General features: G+C 43.5%; 1 protein-coding gene across 1 annotated transcript; it reads right to left on the reverse strand.

Moving 5' to 3' along the window:
* Window positions 1-7910: 7910 nt before the first annotated feature.
* LOC138851548 (uncharacterized) lies at window positions 7911-8671 on the reverse strand. The gene is made up of 2 exons (XM_070080789.1): window positions 8602-8671; window positions 7911-8336 (listed from the first exon to the last, which is right to left on the reverse strand). The coding sequence occupies exons 1-2, from the start codon at window positions 8605-8607 to the stop codon at window positions 8040-8042; spliced, it is 303 nt and encodes a 100-aa protein (XP_069936890.1). The 5' UTR covers window positions 8608-8671; the 3' UTR covers window positions 7911-8039.
* Window positions 8672-17885: the final 9214 nt, after the last annotated feature.

Below are 17885 nucleotides of genomic sequence, written 5' to 3' on the forward strand. Positions count from 1 at the left end.
GGGTCATTCTCAGGAACTTTCTTTGTTCCTGGAAGAGGATGGAGATGCTGTAAGCATCAGAGGTGGGTGTGGCAGGCTTGCTGTCTCGCACCTCTGGTGCCACCCAGTCAAGGTATTTTTTTTTTATTTTCGCTGAGAGGGCATTTATGGAGAATGCAGTTTCTCTCGGTAAAATTTCCAAAATCAATTAATGTTGTTTTAAGTCCTTGTTCGGTATCTTTAATACAGATATTATCAATTTTGATATCATTGTGAGACATCCCATAAGAGCCCAGTTGCTAGACGGTGTGACACAATGTCTAGTATGTTGTCTTGGTTGAGTAGTTTTCGTTTGCTATACTCATAAAGGGAAAAACCGTCGTACTTTGTAAGGAGTAATCGATTCAGGATTTCCACTCCTACAAGAGACTGCGTTCCTTTTACATCCTTAACCCGTACCAGACTTTTCAGTTCCTTCAAAAGGGCGTCATATGGGTCTCTACCTATGAACTTTTTGATGACAAAATCATGACTGGGGCTCCGAACTCGCCAGCACCGGCCAGCAGCACCTTCTCCCAGGAGTGTGGTTTTACCTTAGTTCTGAAATGCCTTTACTTCATCTACAGTCAGGATATCCGTCCCACTCTCTCGGGAAAGCTCTGTAATTTGCTGAATAACCTCCTCCACGCAGCGCTCGGTATTTTTTGCCATTGTATTGTAAGACCAGAAGAACTGATCGAAGTCTTGCAACACAAATCCAATATATTGATACTGTTTTTTTACAGTGGTAATATTTGTATTATAGTTATACTGTATGTATTATAGTTAGGCTAGAAGTACAGTGCTAATGTTAGTATTATAGTTATATTGTGAGTATTATATTGTGAGTTAGAATTAAAGTGATGATGTGAGTATTAAAGTGAGGTGAATATTATAGTGAAGTTGAGTGTATAATAGTGATGATTTTAGTATCATAGTGATGTGAATATCATATTGATATGAGTATGTAATAGTGATGATGTGAGTATGATAGTGATGTTTTGTGTATTATAGTGGTGCTGTGTATATCATTGTGGTGATGTGTATGATAGTGATGCTGTGTGTATGAGTCATCTTGTGTGTATGATAGGGGTGTTATGTGTATGATACTGATGCAGTGTGAATTATAAAGGTGCTGTATGCATTATAGAGGTGGTACATGTTTGATAGAGGAGTTGTAGGTATGATAGTGATGCTGTGTATATCATAGTGATGCTGTATGTATTATATTGGTGCTATGTATACTATTGTGGCGTATGTATTAGAGTTTTGCTGAATATATAATAGTAGTGCTGAGAGTATTATATTGATGCTGAGTGCACGATAGGGATGGTGTATGTATGATAGTGGTGCTATGTGTATCATATTGATGCTGTGTGTATCATAGTGATACTGTTTATATTATAGTGTAGTACAGTGTGACGTGTGTAGTGTAGTACAGAGTGACGTGTGTAGTGTAGTACAGAGTGACGTGTAGTGCAGTGCAGTGTGATGTGTTGTGTAGTAGATTGATGTATAGTGTAGAATAATATAATGTGTGTAGTGTAATATAGTGTGACTTGTGAAGTGTAGTATAGTGTGACATATAGTGTTGAATAGTGTGATATGTGTAGTTCAGTATAGTGTAATGTGTGTAGTGTAGTGTAGTGTGATGTGTGTAGTGCAGTATAGTGTGATGTGTGTAGTTTAGTATAGTGTGATGTGCGTAGTGTAGTATAGTGTGATGTGCATAGTGTAGTGACATGAATATTGCAGAGACATTTGTAATGTGAGGTGTGTAGTGTAGTGATGTGTGTAGTGTGTAGTGTACTGACATGTCTTGTGTAATGACGTGTGTAGTGTAGTGATGTGTATTATAGTGATGTATGCATTGTAGTGATATATGTAGTGTCGTTATGTATATAATGTAGTGATGTGTATTGTAGAGACTTGTGTACTCTAGTGGCATGTATTTGGTAGGTATATAGTGTAGTTATGTATGTAGTGTAGTGACGTGTGCAGTGTAGTGACATGTGTACTGTAGTGTTCTGTGTTGTGTAGTGATGTTTGTAATGTAGTGATGTGTGTTGTGTAGTGATGTATGAAGTGTAGTTATGTACATAGCATAGTGACATGTAGTGACATGTGCTGTGCAGTGACTTGTATAATGTAGTGATGTGCGTATTGTATTGACATGTTTAGTGATGTGTGCACTGTAGTGATGTATCTAGTGTAGTGACGTGTGTAGTGAAGTGACATGTGTACTGTAGTGATGTGTTTTGGGTAGTGATGTATGTAGTGTAGTTATGTATATAGTGTAGTGATGTGTGCAGTGTAGTGACATGTGTACTGTAGTGATGCGTGTTCTTTAGTGATGTATGTAGTGTAGTTACGTATATAGTGTAGTGATGTTTGTTGTGTAGTGACATGTGTAGTATGTGTGTAGTGTAGTGATGTGTGTAGTGTTGTGATGTATGTAGTGTAGTGATGTGTGTAGTGCAGTGACGTGCATAGCATAGTGATATGTGTAGTGTAGTGATGTGTGTGTAGTGTAGTGACGTGTGCAGTGTAGTGACATTTGTGGTGAAGTGATATTTTTGGTGTAGTGACATATGTAATGGCGTGTGTAGTATGTGTGTAGTGTACTAACGTGAGTAATGTAGTGACATATGTTGTGTAGTGACGTGTGTAGTATGTGTGTCGTGTATTAACATGAGTAGTGTAGTGACGTTTGTTGTGTAGTGACGTGTGTAGTATGTGTGTAGTGTAGTAATGTGAGAAGTGTAGTGATGGTTGTTGTGTAGTGACGTGTGTAGTATATGTGTAGTGTAGTGACGTTTGTAGTGTAGTGATTACAACGATGACCTGTATGTAATATAACTGTATCAAAGACAATACACTCAGGTCACAAAATAACAGGAGTACAGACATGCATGTGATGGGCTCCTTATCAGCAAAACATAATCAGTTATAAGGGTTCTGGAGACATTTTCTCCAGGAGGGGGGTATCAGCTCCTTTCAGCCCCTTTCAGCCCCTTTCAGCCCTGAGGGGCCCAGCCCTCTCAGAAGGGGCAAGCATCTTGATTACTACTACAGCAAGTAATTGATCCCAGATGCAGTATGAGTATGCGATATGGTCAAGCGACCGCCGCTCCTTGCAACACTCTAGTGTTGCAAAATATAATTTAATAAAAGACAGTCCATCTCTTACCTTAGCAGGACAATTAAGGAAAATCCTGCTCCCACTTTATTACCATGGTAAAGATAGGGTACATTGTTGTCTATGCTTAAGACAGTAAGATTCAAGCATTCTGCTTTGCTTTATAATGGAAGTTTAGCAAGGAAGCAAAAAGTACTAGGTCAGCTTTTCCTTTATATGGTAGGGGCAGTGATGGTGTGGGAGGCTGTGGCATCTTCAGATTAATTTTGACTCTACTGAGAATCACACTGATGCCAGGATAACCAACAAAGAACACTGATCCATGCATTAGTGTGAACAAAGTGTCTCACAAAACACAATAAACACTTACAGAGAAGTGTGATCAGCTTCAGTGATAAGATTGTGAACAATAAAGACAAATCTTGTGGAACATAGTGTACCAGTGTGTGTATTCCTAGACATGGAAGACGTGGACATCCAAGGACACTTCAGCTTCTATCAAGTCACCGATACCTGTCGAGGGTGTGAAGAACACCATAGCTTATGCTACAAGAGCAAGGTGGGTTATAGATTTCTTGTAGTACGGGGCACTGCGCAGTTCTTGTGTAGCAAGGAGTTTGTAATCGACCTATAGTCGGCAGTGAGGTGCTGACTTTTGAGTCCACACAAGTATGTAAGTCAGCCATCAGTGAATGAAATATGCTGACATAACACCCCCTAGGGGTAATTTATTATTAACATAATACATGTACATTTACAGCCCGTTGTGAAATGACTAAGACAGCTTCTCAAGACCTCGTCTGCAGGGGTGGCTGTGCAGGTGATGAGCTGTCTTTCTGAGCTAAGTTTTCCCTATATTTAAAATCTCCTTAGCTGGTAAACCGTTTCACATCGGTGCCTGCACAAAGTTAAATTTCAGTAACAAAAACATACTGTGGGATGTTACAAAAAATGCAATTTCTAATAAGCATAGAGATGTTCAGTGAATACTAGAAAAGACTGCCCTTCTAGCATCCAGCCTGTTACTGGGTTTTCATAACAAGTAGTCAGTATCCTGGTCCAATTTTCCATTAGAATTCAGTAAGATTCATTAGTGCTTCAGGATTACAACTGGTGGGCTACTAACTAAAGAAATTAAAATTTAATAAGTTTATTAATAATAATTGTCTAGGCGTATATTAGAATTTGATAGCATAATCAAAATAATGGATATGATAATCACTTCTCTCGTGTACAGTATACGTCTTAAGTACCGTCTGGTACATTAACATTTAATAATACAAATATATACAAATAAGTTTGTGTGTATGTGTGTAAGTACTCTAAGTAGTTCGCTATGTCTCAAAACTCAACTAGACTTAACCAGTGGCTGACAAAGTCCTCACACTAATTAACTTCTTGACCTAACTGGTAATCAGAACAGCTTGCTTGAACAATAAAACGACTGCCAAGCCCAAAAGCAATATAACAAGCAACTGCAACACAGAATTAGGAACAAGGAGATAATATAACGACACTAAGTAGGGACCATTAGCAGATCCTCCACAAGTCACAAAACTCCCATACTACTGAATCTAAGTTCAGCATAAGAAAATCCCCGAACCTGAGTTGCTCAGAGTGTCTATGCAACACACAACCACAGTCCAATGTCGAAAATCACTAAGTCTAGACAATGTTCTGTGAACAGAGTTCTACAGAACCACCAAGAAAGCGACAGAGACGATCTTCCAACTAGGGCCAACAAGGAAGAGTTAGGCACGTCTTGTCAGGAATACGTCCAACCACCAAGAGAGTCCAGCCCAGACTGACTACTCCAGGTGAGGTGTGATCACCCCACCTGATCACGTGATAGCTCCGTGGACAGCTGCTGCCCAGCAACACAGAAGCCAGCAGAGTAACGAGCAACGAGCGATAAGTACAGTAATTAGACAATCAACACTAACTATGAGCACTGAATAATATATATATAAATGTTACATCCTACCTAACAAAAGTAACTAAGTCAAATAACAATATAAAACAATATATTTACGATTTAGCTATTATCGCAAATATAAGCAATATAAAATTATATGACAAGGTAATATACATTATATACATTGTGACACATTCAGGGGTCGCAATGTGGGAACAAGTCAATCATGTCCTAAATCATTGTCCTCTTTGCTCTCGGGCCGAGTGGATCTAATGCACAGACGCTCCTCAGTTGCCTCACAGGTACCGAGTTGAGTGGTTGTGTGCTCTATGCCTCGCCCTCTGGTGGCAAAAATCAACATTACCCCACAAGATGGAGGGAAGCCAGCGACGAGTTAACACTGTATGTGTGGAGCTTTTGCAGGGATCTTTGTTGGATCATAATGTCGACGTCCTCCTACTCCAAATCCTGCGAGACACATATAAGATCTCCAACAATGACATCTATGGTGTTTCAGTAAATGGTGCTTCCCGGGTTTTCATCAAGTTTACGACTCTTACAGTGTATGAGGATGTTCAACGTTATCAAGATCAACGTTGTCAGGTGAACCCAACTGTGGCAGTGTGTCTTTGGGATGTGTCCCGCACTTACACATGGGTCAAGATTCGAAACATCCCTTTTGAAGCTGATGAGTATGCAATCCGTAAGGCCTTCACCAAATTTGGGATGATTCACCAGACTTATGCAGGTGAATGGAGCCATGGCCCATTTGAAGGTAAACCTGATGGGTCGTTTTCAGTAAAAATGTCCATCAAAATGCCCATTCCGTCTTTTGTTCTCCTCGATGTCTACTGTATTCAGGTATATGTGTATTACCCGGGGCAAAGGAAGACGTGTCAGTTATGTGACGCATATGGACATGTGGTGTATCAATGTGATTGTCAGCGTTCCCATCAACAAGGTGAGCAACGTGTGCTGTCAGACACTCCTACACAAGCCCCCGAGTCCATGGTAGGCGAGGGCATCCGTCCGACACCAACGTCTCAACAGCCTTCCCTCGATATACCTGTCACTACACCTGATTCGCCGTGTGTAACATTGCCCTGTATGGAGACGAGCGTTGCTGATGACAGTGTCGCAGCGACGTCAACTGATATTGTTCCATCTCGTGATTTCGAGCTAGACCTCCCTGTATCATTTCCAGAATTATATGGTGCGGTGGAGGAGTGTCCGGCGCCACCATCCACCCCAGTGGCGTCCGATAATAGCATTGGTAGCCCACCGTCAATGATTGCTACTCCCAATGGACCCACGGTGGTAATTGCTAGCGTGGACGGCCATGTGCACATGACCGCGCCTGCCCGCACCGTTGTCGACGGGAGCTCCCGTAAGCGGGCAGCAGGGAATTCAAGTAGTGATGACGAACTGACACCAGGACAACGACCTAGGAAAAAGTCGTGGGCCGCAATTGCGGCTAATGGCTTTGAAGATAATGCCAGGGTCGTGAGTCTCCCGCCTGGCGATGTTTTTGGCACAGACAGTGATGTCGCTCAATGTCTCAATGTATTACGAGTGAATGTGTGTGATGAAAGCCAGCAATATTCCAGTGTTTAACTATAAATGTCAATGGTTTACGGGTGACTCATAGGAAAGATGATTTTGAGCAGTGTTTATGTCATTTTAAGCCTAATGTTGTGTTTCTGCAAGGGCACAATTATCGGGATGTGGGTGAATTGAGGATACGAGGTTATTTTGTGTATGGTGTGAATAGTCCGCGGTTAAAGGGTGGTGTGGCAGTGTTGATACGAGAGAACAGTCCTTTTCGGTTACATCATTGGGAAGTTGGGTTTGACTGTCGCTTAGTGTGCGTTGACGGGTGGTGGGGTACGATGAGAGTCGGATTCATTAGCGTTTATGGGCCTGCGGCGAGGGATGCGAGTACGAAAAATCAGTTTTTTCAGGAGACGCTTGTGTATCACTTCCGGTCGCTACCTGCGGTAACCGTCGTGGGGGTGACTGGAATTGGGCTACACGACGTCGGCACGTGGAACCGTGAGGTAGTGGGTTTTATTCTCAACTTTTGGGTCATATTTTGCAAGGGGTGGCGTTGTGCGATGTGGGAGGTGTTGTAGTAGGTGGGGTGGATTTTACTTTTGTCCAACAGGGTTATGCAGCTCGACTCGATAGGATCTATGTAGCGCGTGCTATTGACATACAAAGTGTCCAGACATGTGATGAACATTTTACTGATCATCGTGCGGTATTGGTACATCTCGCTTGGGCTGGTTTGCCACAAGTCGTTCCTTGGTTTTGGAAATTAAATGTTAGTCTTTTGAAAGGGGATGAAATTCATGATTTATTTCGTCAGATGTGGTCTCAATTATGGAGTAATGGGATGGGTGTAGTAGATATTCTAGAATGGTGGGATGTAAGGGGTAAACTGTGTATTAAATCCTTTTTTCGGGCGATGAGTAAAGAGGCGATACAATTATGGTATGGGAAGTTAAATTACTTACGGCATCAATTACGTGCGTGTTACGAGCCACATGCAGCATATCCGGTAACCACCATCGCCGCTCTGAAAGCGGCGTGAATTGCTGCGGGAATTGATGAAGTCCTTTGGGGAGATCGACCATCTGCATATGTTCTACGTGAACAAAGTCAGCGTTATCAGGCGTTCAATATAATGGGTTTTACGGTGCGGGACGGGGTTGAGTCCTTCCCGTCGGGTATGACGATAATGGATACTGATCGTATGAGTCTTTATGCTGACATAGTTTACCGTGATACATTTAGTGGTAATCGAGATCGTACTGTTGCCATGGATGTCGTCCAGTCGTGGGTGACTCATAAATTAATAGAGGATGAACAACAATATGCTATGGGGCCTGTTAGTGCTGATGAAATACGGACAACTTTGCAGGACATGAAAAAAGGAAAATCGCCTGGGTCAATTTCTATCAGTCTTTATGAAACTTGAAGAGCAATATTCTCATGGATCTCTTCCTCATCTGGGTATTCCTCAATCCTAAAAGTTCTCTTTTTCCTCATTACTTTCTGCTTTTTGGCTGGCCTTTCTTCCCTTTCTTCCTCCTCATCATCACTTGACATCTCTGCATCCTGTGCATCCGGTGGCAAGTATTCATCACCACTATCCAGCAATTCTGGTTCGTCTACCTCTGGTTCCGAGTCACTGTCTTCAGAAACGCAGACATACCTCGACCTGCTGGTCGACTGCTCCCCATAAAACAGCCTCTCATGGAACTGGAAGGACAATAGAAACCTCCTGTATAAATCCAGACCACTACAGAGTTCATATATACAATTGAAAATTTCTTATAAATATTTATTTGACTAAAATTGGACATTCCCGGAAACTCGCGCAAGACCGAAATAATTCGGTCTAAAATGCTTGCACTTTTTTCAACTGCATGCTACACTCATATTATGCTTCACACGGACTTTAGGTATATATCAAAATATGCCTAAACTATTCATGTAAGCACTAAACACAACAATCAGTACTTACCGACATTGTAGAATTTATAATCCAAGAGTAGATTAGTAAGGGTGGAGGGAAAAATGCGTGTGTGGGCGAAGCCAAGCCACCAGTGTTTATATTTTGATCTCTCAACCAATGGGAAGGCGACAGAAGCGAACATAACATGTGGACTGCACAACTCTCATCTGATACAAACGTACTTTAGTGGGTAATATCCTATGTAAAAGCCTATACATAGTTTCCCGCACCCTTGACTTTAAACGTAACTTACGAAACGTACCCCAGATACCTGCCCAATTATATAAAGGAAAGACACTCTCCCCCTCCATCACCCCGTTACCCCTCACAGTCCTCCCCAAAACTCGCACCAACACTTTTTCAGGTTTACTAACCCTCAATAAAAATCTCAACATACACATACACTCCTCCAATTCCCTACCCCCCCACCACTGCCGCACATCATCCATAACCTCACTCATCCTTACACCCCGATCCCCACCCAACCGTATATAACTATGTTTCACATATATGCTTTTCAGTCTACTACACAGTGGAATTAATCCTAATCCTCCCCTCCCCAATGATGTTGTCACGACTGTCTGCTTAAGCCAATGATTTCCATATCCCCAAATAAGACGCATTACCTTCTTTTGCACCAACCTCACATCATTCTTCATCAATGGATAAACCACTGCCACATGCCACAATTTAGGGTAAATGATTGTATTCATAACTATGATCCTCTGATGGATCGTCAGCCCACTCGTCCGTATTCCCCCCAATCTCCTTAATACTCCTTGCACAACCCTTACGGAGTTGGCCTCTAGCTTCTTGCGCTGCCCTTCTGTATAATACTCCACATACTTTAATTTGACCTACTGCCTGCCAACCATACTTTTGTCCCAAGTTCCCTCCTACCCATGAACCAACCTCTAAAAATTTAGACTTAACTCCATTAAGATGCATACCTGTTGCCCCACTAAATATCTCAACAATTCGACCTACATTCCTTAATCTCTCCTCTCCCCCAACTAAAACCGTCGTATCGTCAACATACCCAACTATACCAGGAGCACCCCGCTGCCGTACCCCCCTTCATCTACCCCAACATTAATCATTCTATATAAAGGATCTTGTAGACATGCAAATAGGATCTGAGACATGGGGCATCCCTGTCTCAGTCCCCTACCCATACTAACTACCTTCCCCATACATCCATTGATTTACACCTGTAGTACTGTGCCTTTGTATAATGTTTCCGCCCATCGGACAATTTCCTCACCTAAACTCATACGCCTCATTATCATCCATAACATTTCTTACTCTACACAATCATAAGCCGCCTTCCAATCCAAAGCAAGTACACCCCCTCTGCTCGTTCTACAATCATCTATAAAATCCTTAATCCTCCCATGTTCACTAATCATTGACCTCCCTGGCACACCCATTTGTCCCTTTTCTATAACCCTCCCAATAACACTACGTAACCTATTACTTAAAACCCTTGCAAACAATTTGTAATCGCCGCACATTAAAGATAAACCTCTATAATCCAGGATGCTATTCTGCACTTCCCCCTTCGGAATCATGACAACGACCCCTGTTTGTTGCGTCATACCCATGCATCCCTTTACCTACATTTCATTTAACAAACGCACCAAGCATTCCTTCAAGACCTCCCAGTTACTTAAATAAAAATAATTTGGAATGTCATCAATCCCTGGCGTCTTCCTTACACTCATCCCTTGTAACGCCTTCAAAACCTCATCTTCACTTATGGGCCCCTCTATCTCCACCCTGTCTTCTGCTTCCAGGATACGTGATATCCCTTCCTCCATAATATGCAAGTCCCCCATCTTCCTATTACCCCTTCTCATATATCTCAAACCATTCATCCGCAAAACCACTCATGCCTTCAGTCGTTACTAACCTCTGTCCCACCGTGTACCCACCCACGTCCTGATGTACCTCTAATTTTAACATATTCATTATATTTTGCCGGATCTTTAATCGCCGCAGAACGCAAGCTGATGGCTTATCACCCCATAAAACATCTTCCAACCCACCCCTTAATCTTTCACCATCAAACCGTGCATTCTTCATCTCCAGCAGTTGCGTCTTTATACCCTCGATCTCTGAAACTGGATATATTCCACGACAACCTTCATAACACTGTTTTAATTGCCCTTCCAAATACCTCTGTAATCCATATTTCCATTGTCCGACCTCCCTTCCTTTCCTCACATAAAAACTATAGATCCCCGGTTTAGCACATTGCTCCCACCACAGTAATATATCATCTCCCAGCTTTCCTTTATTCCATTCATTTTTCCACCATTCCACAAAACTAAGTCCACCCTCAATATCCTCTAACAAGCTCACATTTAGTTTCCAGTAACTCATAAAACGTTTTGGCAACTCACCCCAGTCCACGTCCACAACCACTCCTCTATGATCTGAAAATACAACATTTACAGTTTCCATATTATTAACTTGTATCCCAGGAGATGCATAAATGCGGTCCAAGCGTGCGGCATAACCGTTTTTCACATAAGTATGCTCCACCACCCACCCCTCTCCACTAACTCCAGTCACTAATCCGACTCCCCCTAATACATCCCGTAGGACTCCCAACACACACCCAGCTCCCCGTGGCTCCACATCCTTTCTACGTATCACACTATTCCAATCCCCTCCAAATAATGTATAAACAGGTAACCCCCTCATATGATAAATTAGTGTGTCCCAAACAAAACCCTCTTTAACACGCCTATTGCTGTCCGCCGGCATGTATACACACACAAAACACACTCATACCCCACCCCATGTCCCATCCACCCTCACTTCTCTCTCATCTCCCCCTTTTTCCCAGTGCAACAATTGAAAAGAACTGGCCTCAGTTATTAATACCGCAGCACCTCCCTTAAGCTTCCCAGTACATCCAGCATAAACCTTGTACTCATCTATCAACATATCTCTTCCATACTTAAAATTATGCTCTTGTAAAAATATGATCTGTATTCCATGTCTCTTTAAAAAGTCACTAAAGATCCTGCGCTTTGCATCGGCCCTTAGGCCATTTACATTTAACGTTAGGCACTTAAAAATGTTATCGGCGGCTTACCAATCGATTGATGTCCATACGGGTCCTTACGTTTTTGCACAGTAAGCTTTTCACATTGCCCTTTCCTTGCCTCACCTTTCCCCTGCCCCTTACCCCCTGATACTTTTTTTGGGACATCCACTGAGTGTTTCTTACCAGATCTTTGTGCAGGTGTCAAAACATCATCACTCAGAAGCACCTGCCTCTCCCTTTCGTGATGCCTCAACTATGTGCATGCCCTCATCTGCACTTTCAACTTTATGCACTTCAACCACAGCCTCACAAATCCTCTGTGGTTGCCCGTCCCCACCACCCACATTGCACTCCTCATGAATTCCACCCTTATCTGCAGATGTCCCATCCGACACCATACGTAGTGTTCCATCCCTATTCTGATCCTCCAAGAATCCCTGCATAACAGTGTCTATTGCAGCTGAAACTTCACTACCCAATTCACCTTGTCTCACCTCATCCTCTATACGCATGGTCTCAATCACCTGAGAGGCCTCCGGTAATGTTACACATTCCACCGGACTGTCCTCAACGATTTCACTCCATGCCCTGTGGGCCCGAGGATGCTCCCGTGTTGACTGGGTCGTCACCTCTCTCCTTCTCCACTCCTTTCCCTTCTCCATGTGTCTCAGGTGACGATCGTCGAGGACACATCGCAGCCATATGATCATACGCTCCACACAGTCTGCATGTTCTTCTCTGCCCTGCATATGTGACATATACCTGAGTTCTAAAGTCACTCAATGTCACATATGATGGTATAGTTTTGCGCAAGGACATCTTAAGGGTAAAGGATCCCTCACGCAGTCCAGCATACATTCCCTCAGACCACCTTCCAACTGTTGCTTGATGTATAACACCAAACTCTTCGAAAGTTGCTTTTATGTCTTCCTCATCGGCCTCAAATGGGACGTTCCGTATCTTTACCCAAGTATAATACTTGGATACGTCCCTCATACGTACTTCTAAACCAGGGTTAACCCGCATACACACATCCTGGTACTTTTCCACCATCTTGTCATATACAGCAGCCGTCACGAATTTCACTAAGATTCTTGTAGCTCCATTCAAAGCAATTCCATACGAATCGTCGTTGTTGATGCAGTAGGTATCTCTTAAGATGGCAGGCAGCATAACTGACGTATTGGTGTTATAAACTGCGCCTTTCAACACCTCAATACACACAGTGTTTATCATCCTCCTGGTAGCCTGCGCCATCTTGCAAAATTCACTCAGTGCTACCAACTGTAGCGAGTGCAGAAGCCAAAGTCCGTCCTCCACCAATGTTATTTGACGAATGCAGGAGCAAAAGCGAAGCACAACCTCTCGGCCCGAAAGCGAAGAGGTCAATGGAACAGTTAATTAGACAAGACTTGAGTCTATGCAAAGCTGAAGGAGGAGGAGATGTTTACCGTGCTAGAGTTATGTTGGAACAGCTTCAGACAACACATCTAAACCAGACGTCAGTTTGTGACACCTCTCCCAGATACCAATTGACTCAACTACCCTATAGTAGTTAGGACAGTAATTCCCGAGTTAAATAAAAACTCACATCCTACCTATATACATAGCAAAAATTATAGTGACGGATAATAGTATAAAGCACGATAGCATTATTTTAGCTAATAATAATGTTATCGGCAATATAGTATTAAATGAATAGGAAAAAATATACATTGATCACAAATATTGCTTGAGTCTCCTGGACAGGGACACAACAGTCTTCGATGGAGATACTTGCAGCAGCAGAGGCCTTAATTTCGGAAAAATCACATGGTTTCCCGGCGTTCCAACGAGGATGTCCCGTTAAATGGACATACCAAACCAAGTATTTTTAGCGGTGAGTTGTTTCCCCATCAGGCGAGACTAATGTAGCTTTTTCTCACCTCGTGCACAGTAAGGGAGGTGGTCGATCACCTCCAGAGGCGTCATCTTGTTACTGTGTCTGTGGTGTGTAGGATGGCAGTTCACCTACCACACCAAGCTCAAATTCCAGACCATACCCCCGGCCGGGATTGAACCCGCGGTCATAGAGTCTCAAAACTCCAGCCCATTTGTGGTCACAGTGGTGCCTGTGCTAACCTTCCTATGGTGTAGAAATATACCTAGTTGGATGAATCTTATTGTGGCTAGCTGGTCTAGTGGCTAACGCGACGGGCTGGAGTTTTGAGACTCTATGACCGCGGGTTCAATCCCGGCCGGGGGTATGGTTTGTTTGCAATCGTGTCATTACGATTTCTTGACTCAAATTCCAGCATATTATTATAGGTCCATTGTGTCCGTGTTATCCTAAACAGCACATCGACAGCAAGAGGTCAGCTCAAGTGCCAGCAAATTATTATGAACCCATCACGTTCGTTTCAGCCCAAACGGCCTGACGAGACGAAGAGGCCAGCTCAAATGCTAACACATTACTATGGGCACATAGTCACCAGGGAAAAAGTGGTGTGCGCCGTTTCTCTTAGATGGCAATGACACCATGAGACTATGGTGTGTTTTCGACGGAGATGCCTGCGGCAGAGGGGTTAATACGAAGTGTAATAAGTCACTTCATGTGACTTTTTTTCGGGTTATCCTGGGTAATTTACACATATTAAGTTCGCAAAAATCACATGGTCACACGGTGTTTCACCGAGGATGGCCTGCTGAATGGACACACCAAAACCAATACTTTTAGCGCTGATTTGCTTTATCAGGCGAAACGTGTGCAGCTTTCTCTCACCGCCTGTATAGTGAGGGAGGCGGTCGATCACCTCCACAGATGGCATCTTCTTACTGGTGATAAATTAGACACATGTTCAACACTTGGCTATCTTTACTGAGGAAACGTTTCGCCACACAGTGGCTTCATAAGTCCATACAAAGGAGAACATTGAAGACCAGGAGGAGTTTGAGGTAATCAGTCCCTCAGCCTTGAGTCGATGTGGTCAGTCCATCAATCCTGGAAAGAATACAGCATATGTGCGTAGAAGTAGCTTATATACCTCAAACTCCTCCTGTTCTTCAATGTTCTCCTTTGTATGGACTGATGAAGTCACTCTGTGGCGAAACGTTTCCTCAATAAAGATACCCAAGTGTTGCACATGTGTCTAATTTATCAACTTGTCGGTTCTGTGAACCATTTGTTTACATACATGTTGTTAGTGTGTGTCAGGTGTGGTGTGTAGGACGGCAGCTCACCTACCTCACCAACCTCAAGTGACACCAAATTATCATGGACTCATTGTGTTTCTTTCAACACTAACAGCACCATGGAATTAAATGGTATAAAATACCGACACAATGGAAGTATAAACATTTAAGCAGTATAATGTAATCCTTTATTGACAACGTTTAGAGTGTTGGGCTTGTGCGTCAATCTTCATCGTGTGTTGACGTCTCTCTCTCGCCTGAGTATCAGTGATAAATTTCCCCAGTTCTCTCTGGGACGCTTGTCCTCATCTATTATGCCCACCGGGCACTCTACAGGAGGGGCACCTGGTCATCTATTATGCCCACCGGGCAATCTACAGAAGGGGCACTTGGTCACAGGCTCACTTTTAGCCAGCTTCATTTTTTCCGCTCTGCCAAAAAAAAAAAAAATTATCGGTCGTTAGTGGGAAGCCGGTTACTGTACTCAGGTCGGGTGTGGGCGTCACTTTATGCTGGTTATTGTACTCAGGTGGGAGTGTGGGCGTCCCTCTCTGCTGGTCACTGTACTCAGGTGGGAGTGTGGGCGTCCCTCTCTGCTGGTTATTGTACTCAGGTGGGAGTGTGGGCGTCCCTCTCTGCTGATTACTCTACTCAGGTGGGAGTGTGGGGGTCACTCTCTGCTGGTCACTGTACTCAGGTGAGGGTATGGGCGTCCCTCTCTGCTGGTGACAGTACTCAGGTCGAGTGTGGGCGTCCCTCTCTGCTGGTTACTGTACTCAGGTCGGGTGGGGGGCGTCCCACTCTGCTGGTTATTGCACTCAGGTCGGCTGTGGGCGTCCCTCTCTGCTGGTTACCGCACTCAGGTGGGGTGTGGGCGTCCCTCTGTGCTGGTTACTGTACTCAGGTCGGGTGTGAGCGTCCCTCTCTGCTGGTTACTGTTCTCAGGAGTCGGGTGTGGGCGTCCCTTTCTGCAGGTTACTGTACTCAAGTGGGGATGTGGGCGTCCCTCTATGCTGGTTACTGTATTCAGGTCGGATGTGGGCGTCCCTCTCTGCTGGATACTGTACTCAGGCCGGGCGTGGGCGGCCTTCTCTGCTGGTTACTGTACTCAGGTGGGAGTGTGGACGTCCCTCTGTATTGGTTACTGTAATCAGGTGGAGTGTGGGCGTCCCTCTCTGCTGATTACTGTACTCAGGTGGTGGTGTGGGCGTCCCTCTCTGCTGGTTACTGTAGTCAAATAGGGTGTGGACGTACCTCTCTGCTAGTTACTGTTCTCAGGTGAGGGCGTCCCTCTCTGCTGGTTACTGTACTCAGGTGGGGCTGTGGGCGTCCATCTCTGCTGGTTACTGTACTCACGTACAGTGATCGAGTCAAAGCTCCTGGCCCCGCCTCTTCACTGGTCGCTAGTAGGCCACTCTCCCTGAACCGTGAGCTTTATCATACCTCTGCTTAAAACTATGCATGGAGCCTGCCTCCACTACATCGCCTCCCAAACTATTCCACTTCCTGACTACTCTGTGGCTGAAGAAATACTTCCTAACATCCGTGTGATTAATCTGTGTCCTCAACTTCCAACTGTGTCCCCTTGTTGCTGTATCCTACCTCTGGAACATCCTGTCTTTGTCCACCTTGCCAATTTCTCTCAGTATTTTGTATGTCGTTATCATGTCCCCCTTATCTCTACTGTCCTCTAGTGTCGTCAGGTTGATTTCCCTTAACCTCTCCTCGTAATACATACCTCTTAGATCTGGGACTAGTCTTGTTGCAAACCTTTGCACTTTCTCTAGTTTCTTTATGTGCTTTGCTAGGTGTGGGTTCCAAACTGGTCGAGTTTCCGGGAATGTCCAATTTTAGTCAAATAAATATTTATAAAAAAATTTCAATTGCATATATGAACTCTGTAGTGGTCTGGATCTATACAGTCCACCAGCAGGTCGAAGTATGTCTGCGTTTCTGAAGAGAGTGACTCAGAAGCAGAGGTAGATGAACCAGAATTGCTGGATAGTGGTGATGAATACTTGCCACCGGATGCACAGGTGTCAAGTGATGATGAGGAGGAAGAAAGGCCAGCCAAAAAACAGAAATTAGTGAAGAAAAAGTAAGGTATTACGATTGCAACTATTGCAGCCACTCGAAGAAATTGGTCACATCCTCATTCCAGTGTTCTGTATGCAAAGTAAATCTGGATAAAGAGTGATAGAAATTGCTTCAGCGACTACCATACCATCAATTAGCAATATAGAATAATTGGTCATCCAAATGAATCTCAGGAATATAGGGATTGAAAGTTGCATCCCTTTGCAATTCGTCATTGTTGAGATTTGCTTCCTTTTTATATTTTTGTAACAATTAAAAAATGTTTTGATTCAAGTTCCATTTATGTTTTTTATATTGTCTGTTTGTATATTAAATTTAAAAAATTGTTTTGGTGTGTTTTATTAACAATTGCAAGTTTTGCAACATAAAATTTTTTAAGTGATTATATGCACTCTCATGCTTGCACACACCTATACCCCACACTCTATTCCTTATGGCTCAGTCAGAAATTACCACCAAAACACGAGCTCAAACCGCGTGACTCCTCCACGAGTGTGTGTGTATGTGTGTACGTGTGAGTGTATGTGTGTGAGTTTATGTGTGTGTGAATGTGTGTGTGTGTATGTGTGTGTATATGTGTCTGTGTGTGTGTATGTGTATGTGTGACTGTATGTGTGTGTGTGTGTGTGTGTATGTGTGTGTGTATGTGTGTGTGTATGTGTGTGTGTATGTGTGTGTGTATATATGTGTGTGTGTGTGTGTGTGAAAATGTGTATGTGTGACTGTGTATGTGTATGTGTGTATGTGTGTGTGTATGTGTGTGTGCATATGTGTGGGTGTATGTGTGTGTATGTGTGGGTGTATGTGTGTGTGTATGTGTGTGTGTATGTTCGTGTGTATGTGTGTGTATGTGTATGTGTGTGTGTATGTGTGTGTGTGTATGTGTGTGTGTGTATGTGTGTGTGTGTATGTGTGTGTGTATGTGTGTGTGTGTGTGTGCGTGTGTGTGAATGTGTATGTGTGACTG

This window comes from Cherax quadricarinatus, unplaced genomic scaffold (genome assembly GCF_038502225.1).
Source record: "Cherax quadricarinatus isolate ZL_2023a unplaced genomic scaffold, ASM3850222v1 Contig959, whole genome shotgun sequence".
NCBI classification, from domain to species: domain Eukaryota; kingdom Metazoa; phylum Arthropoda; class Malacostraca; order Decapoda; family Parastacidae; genus Cherax; species Cherax quadricarinatus.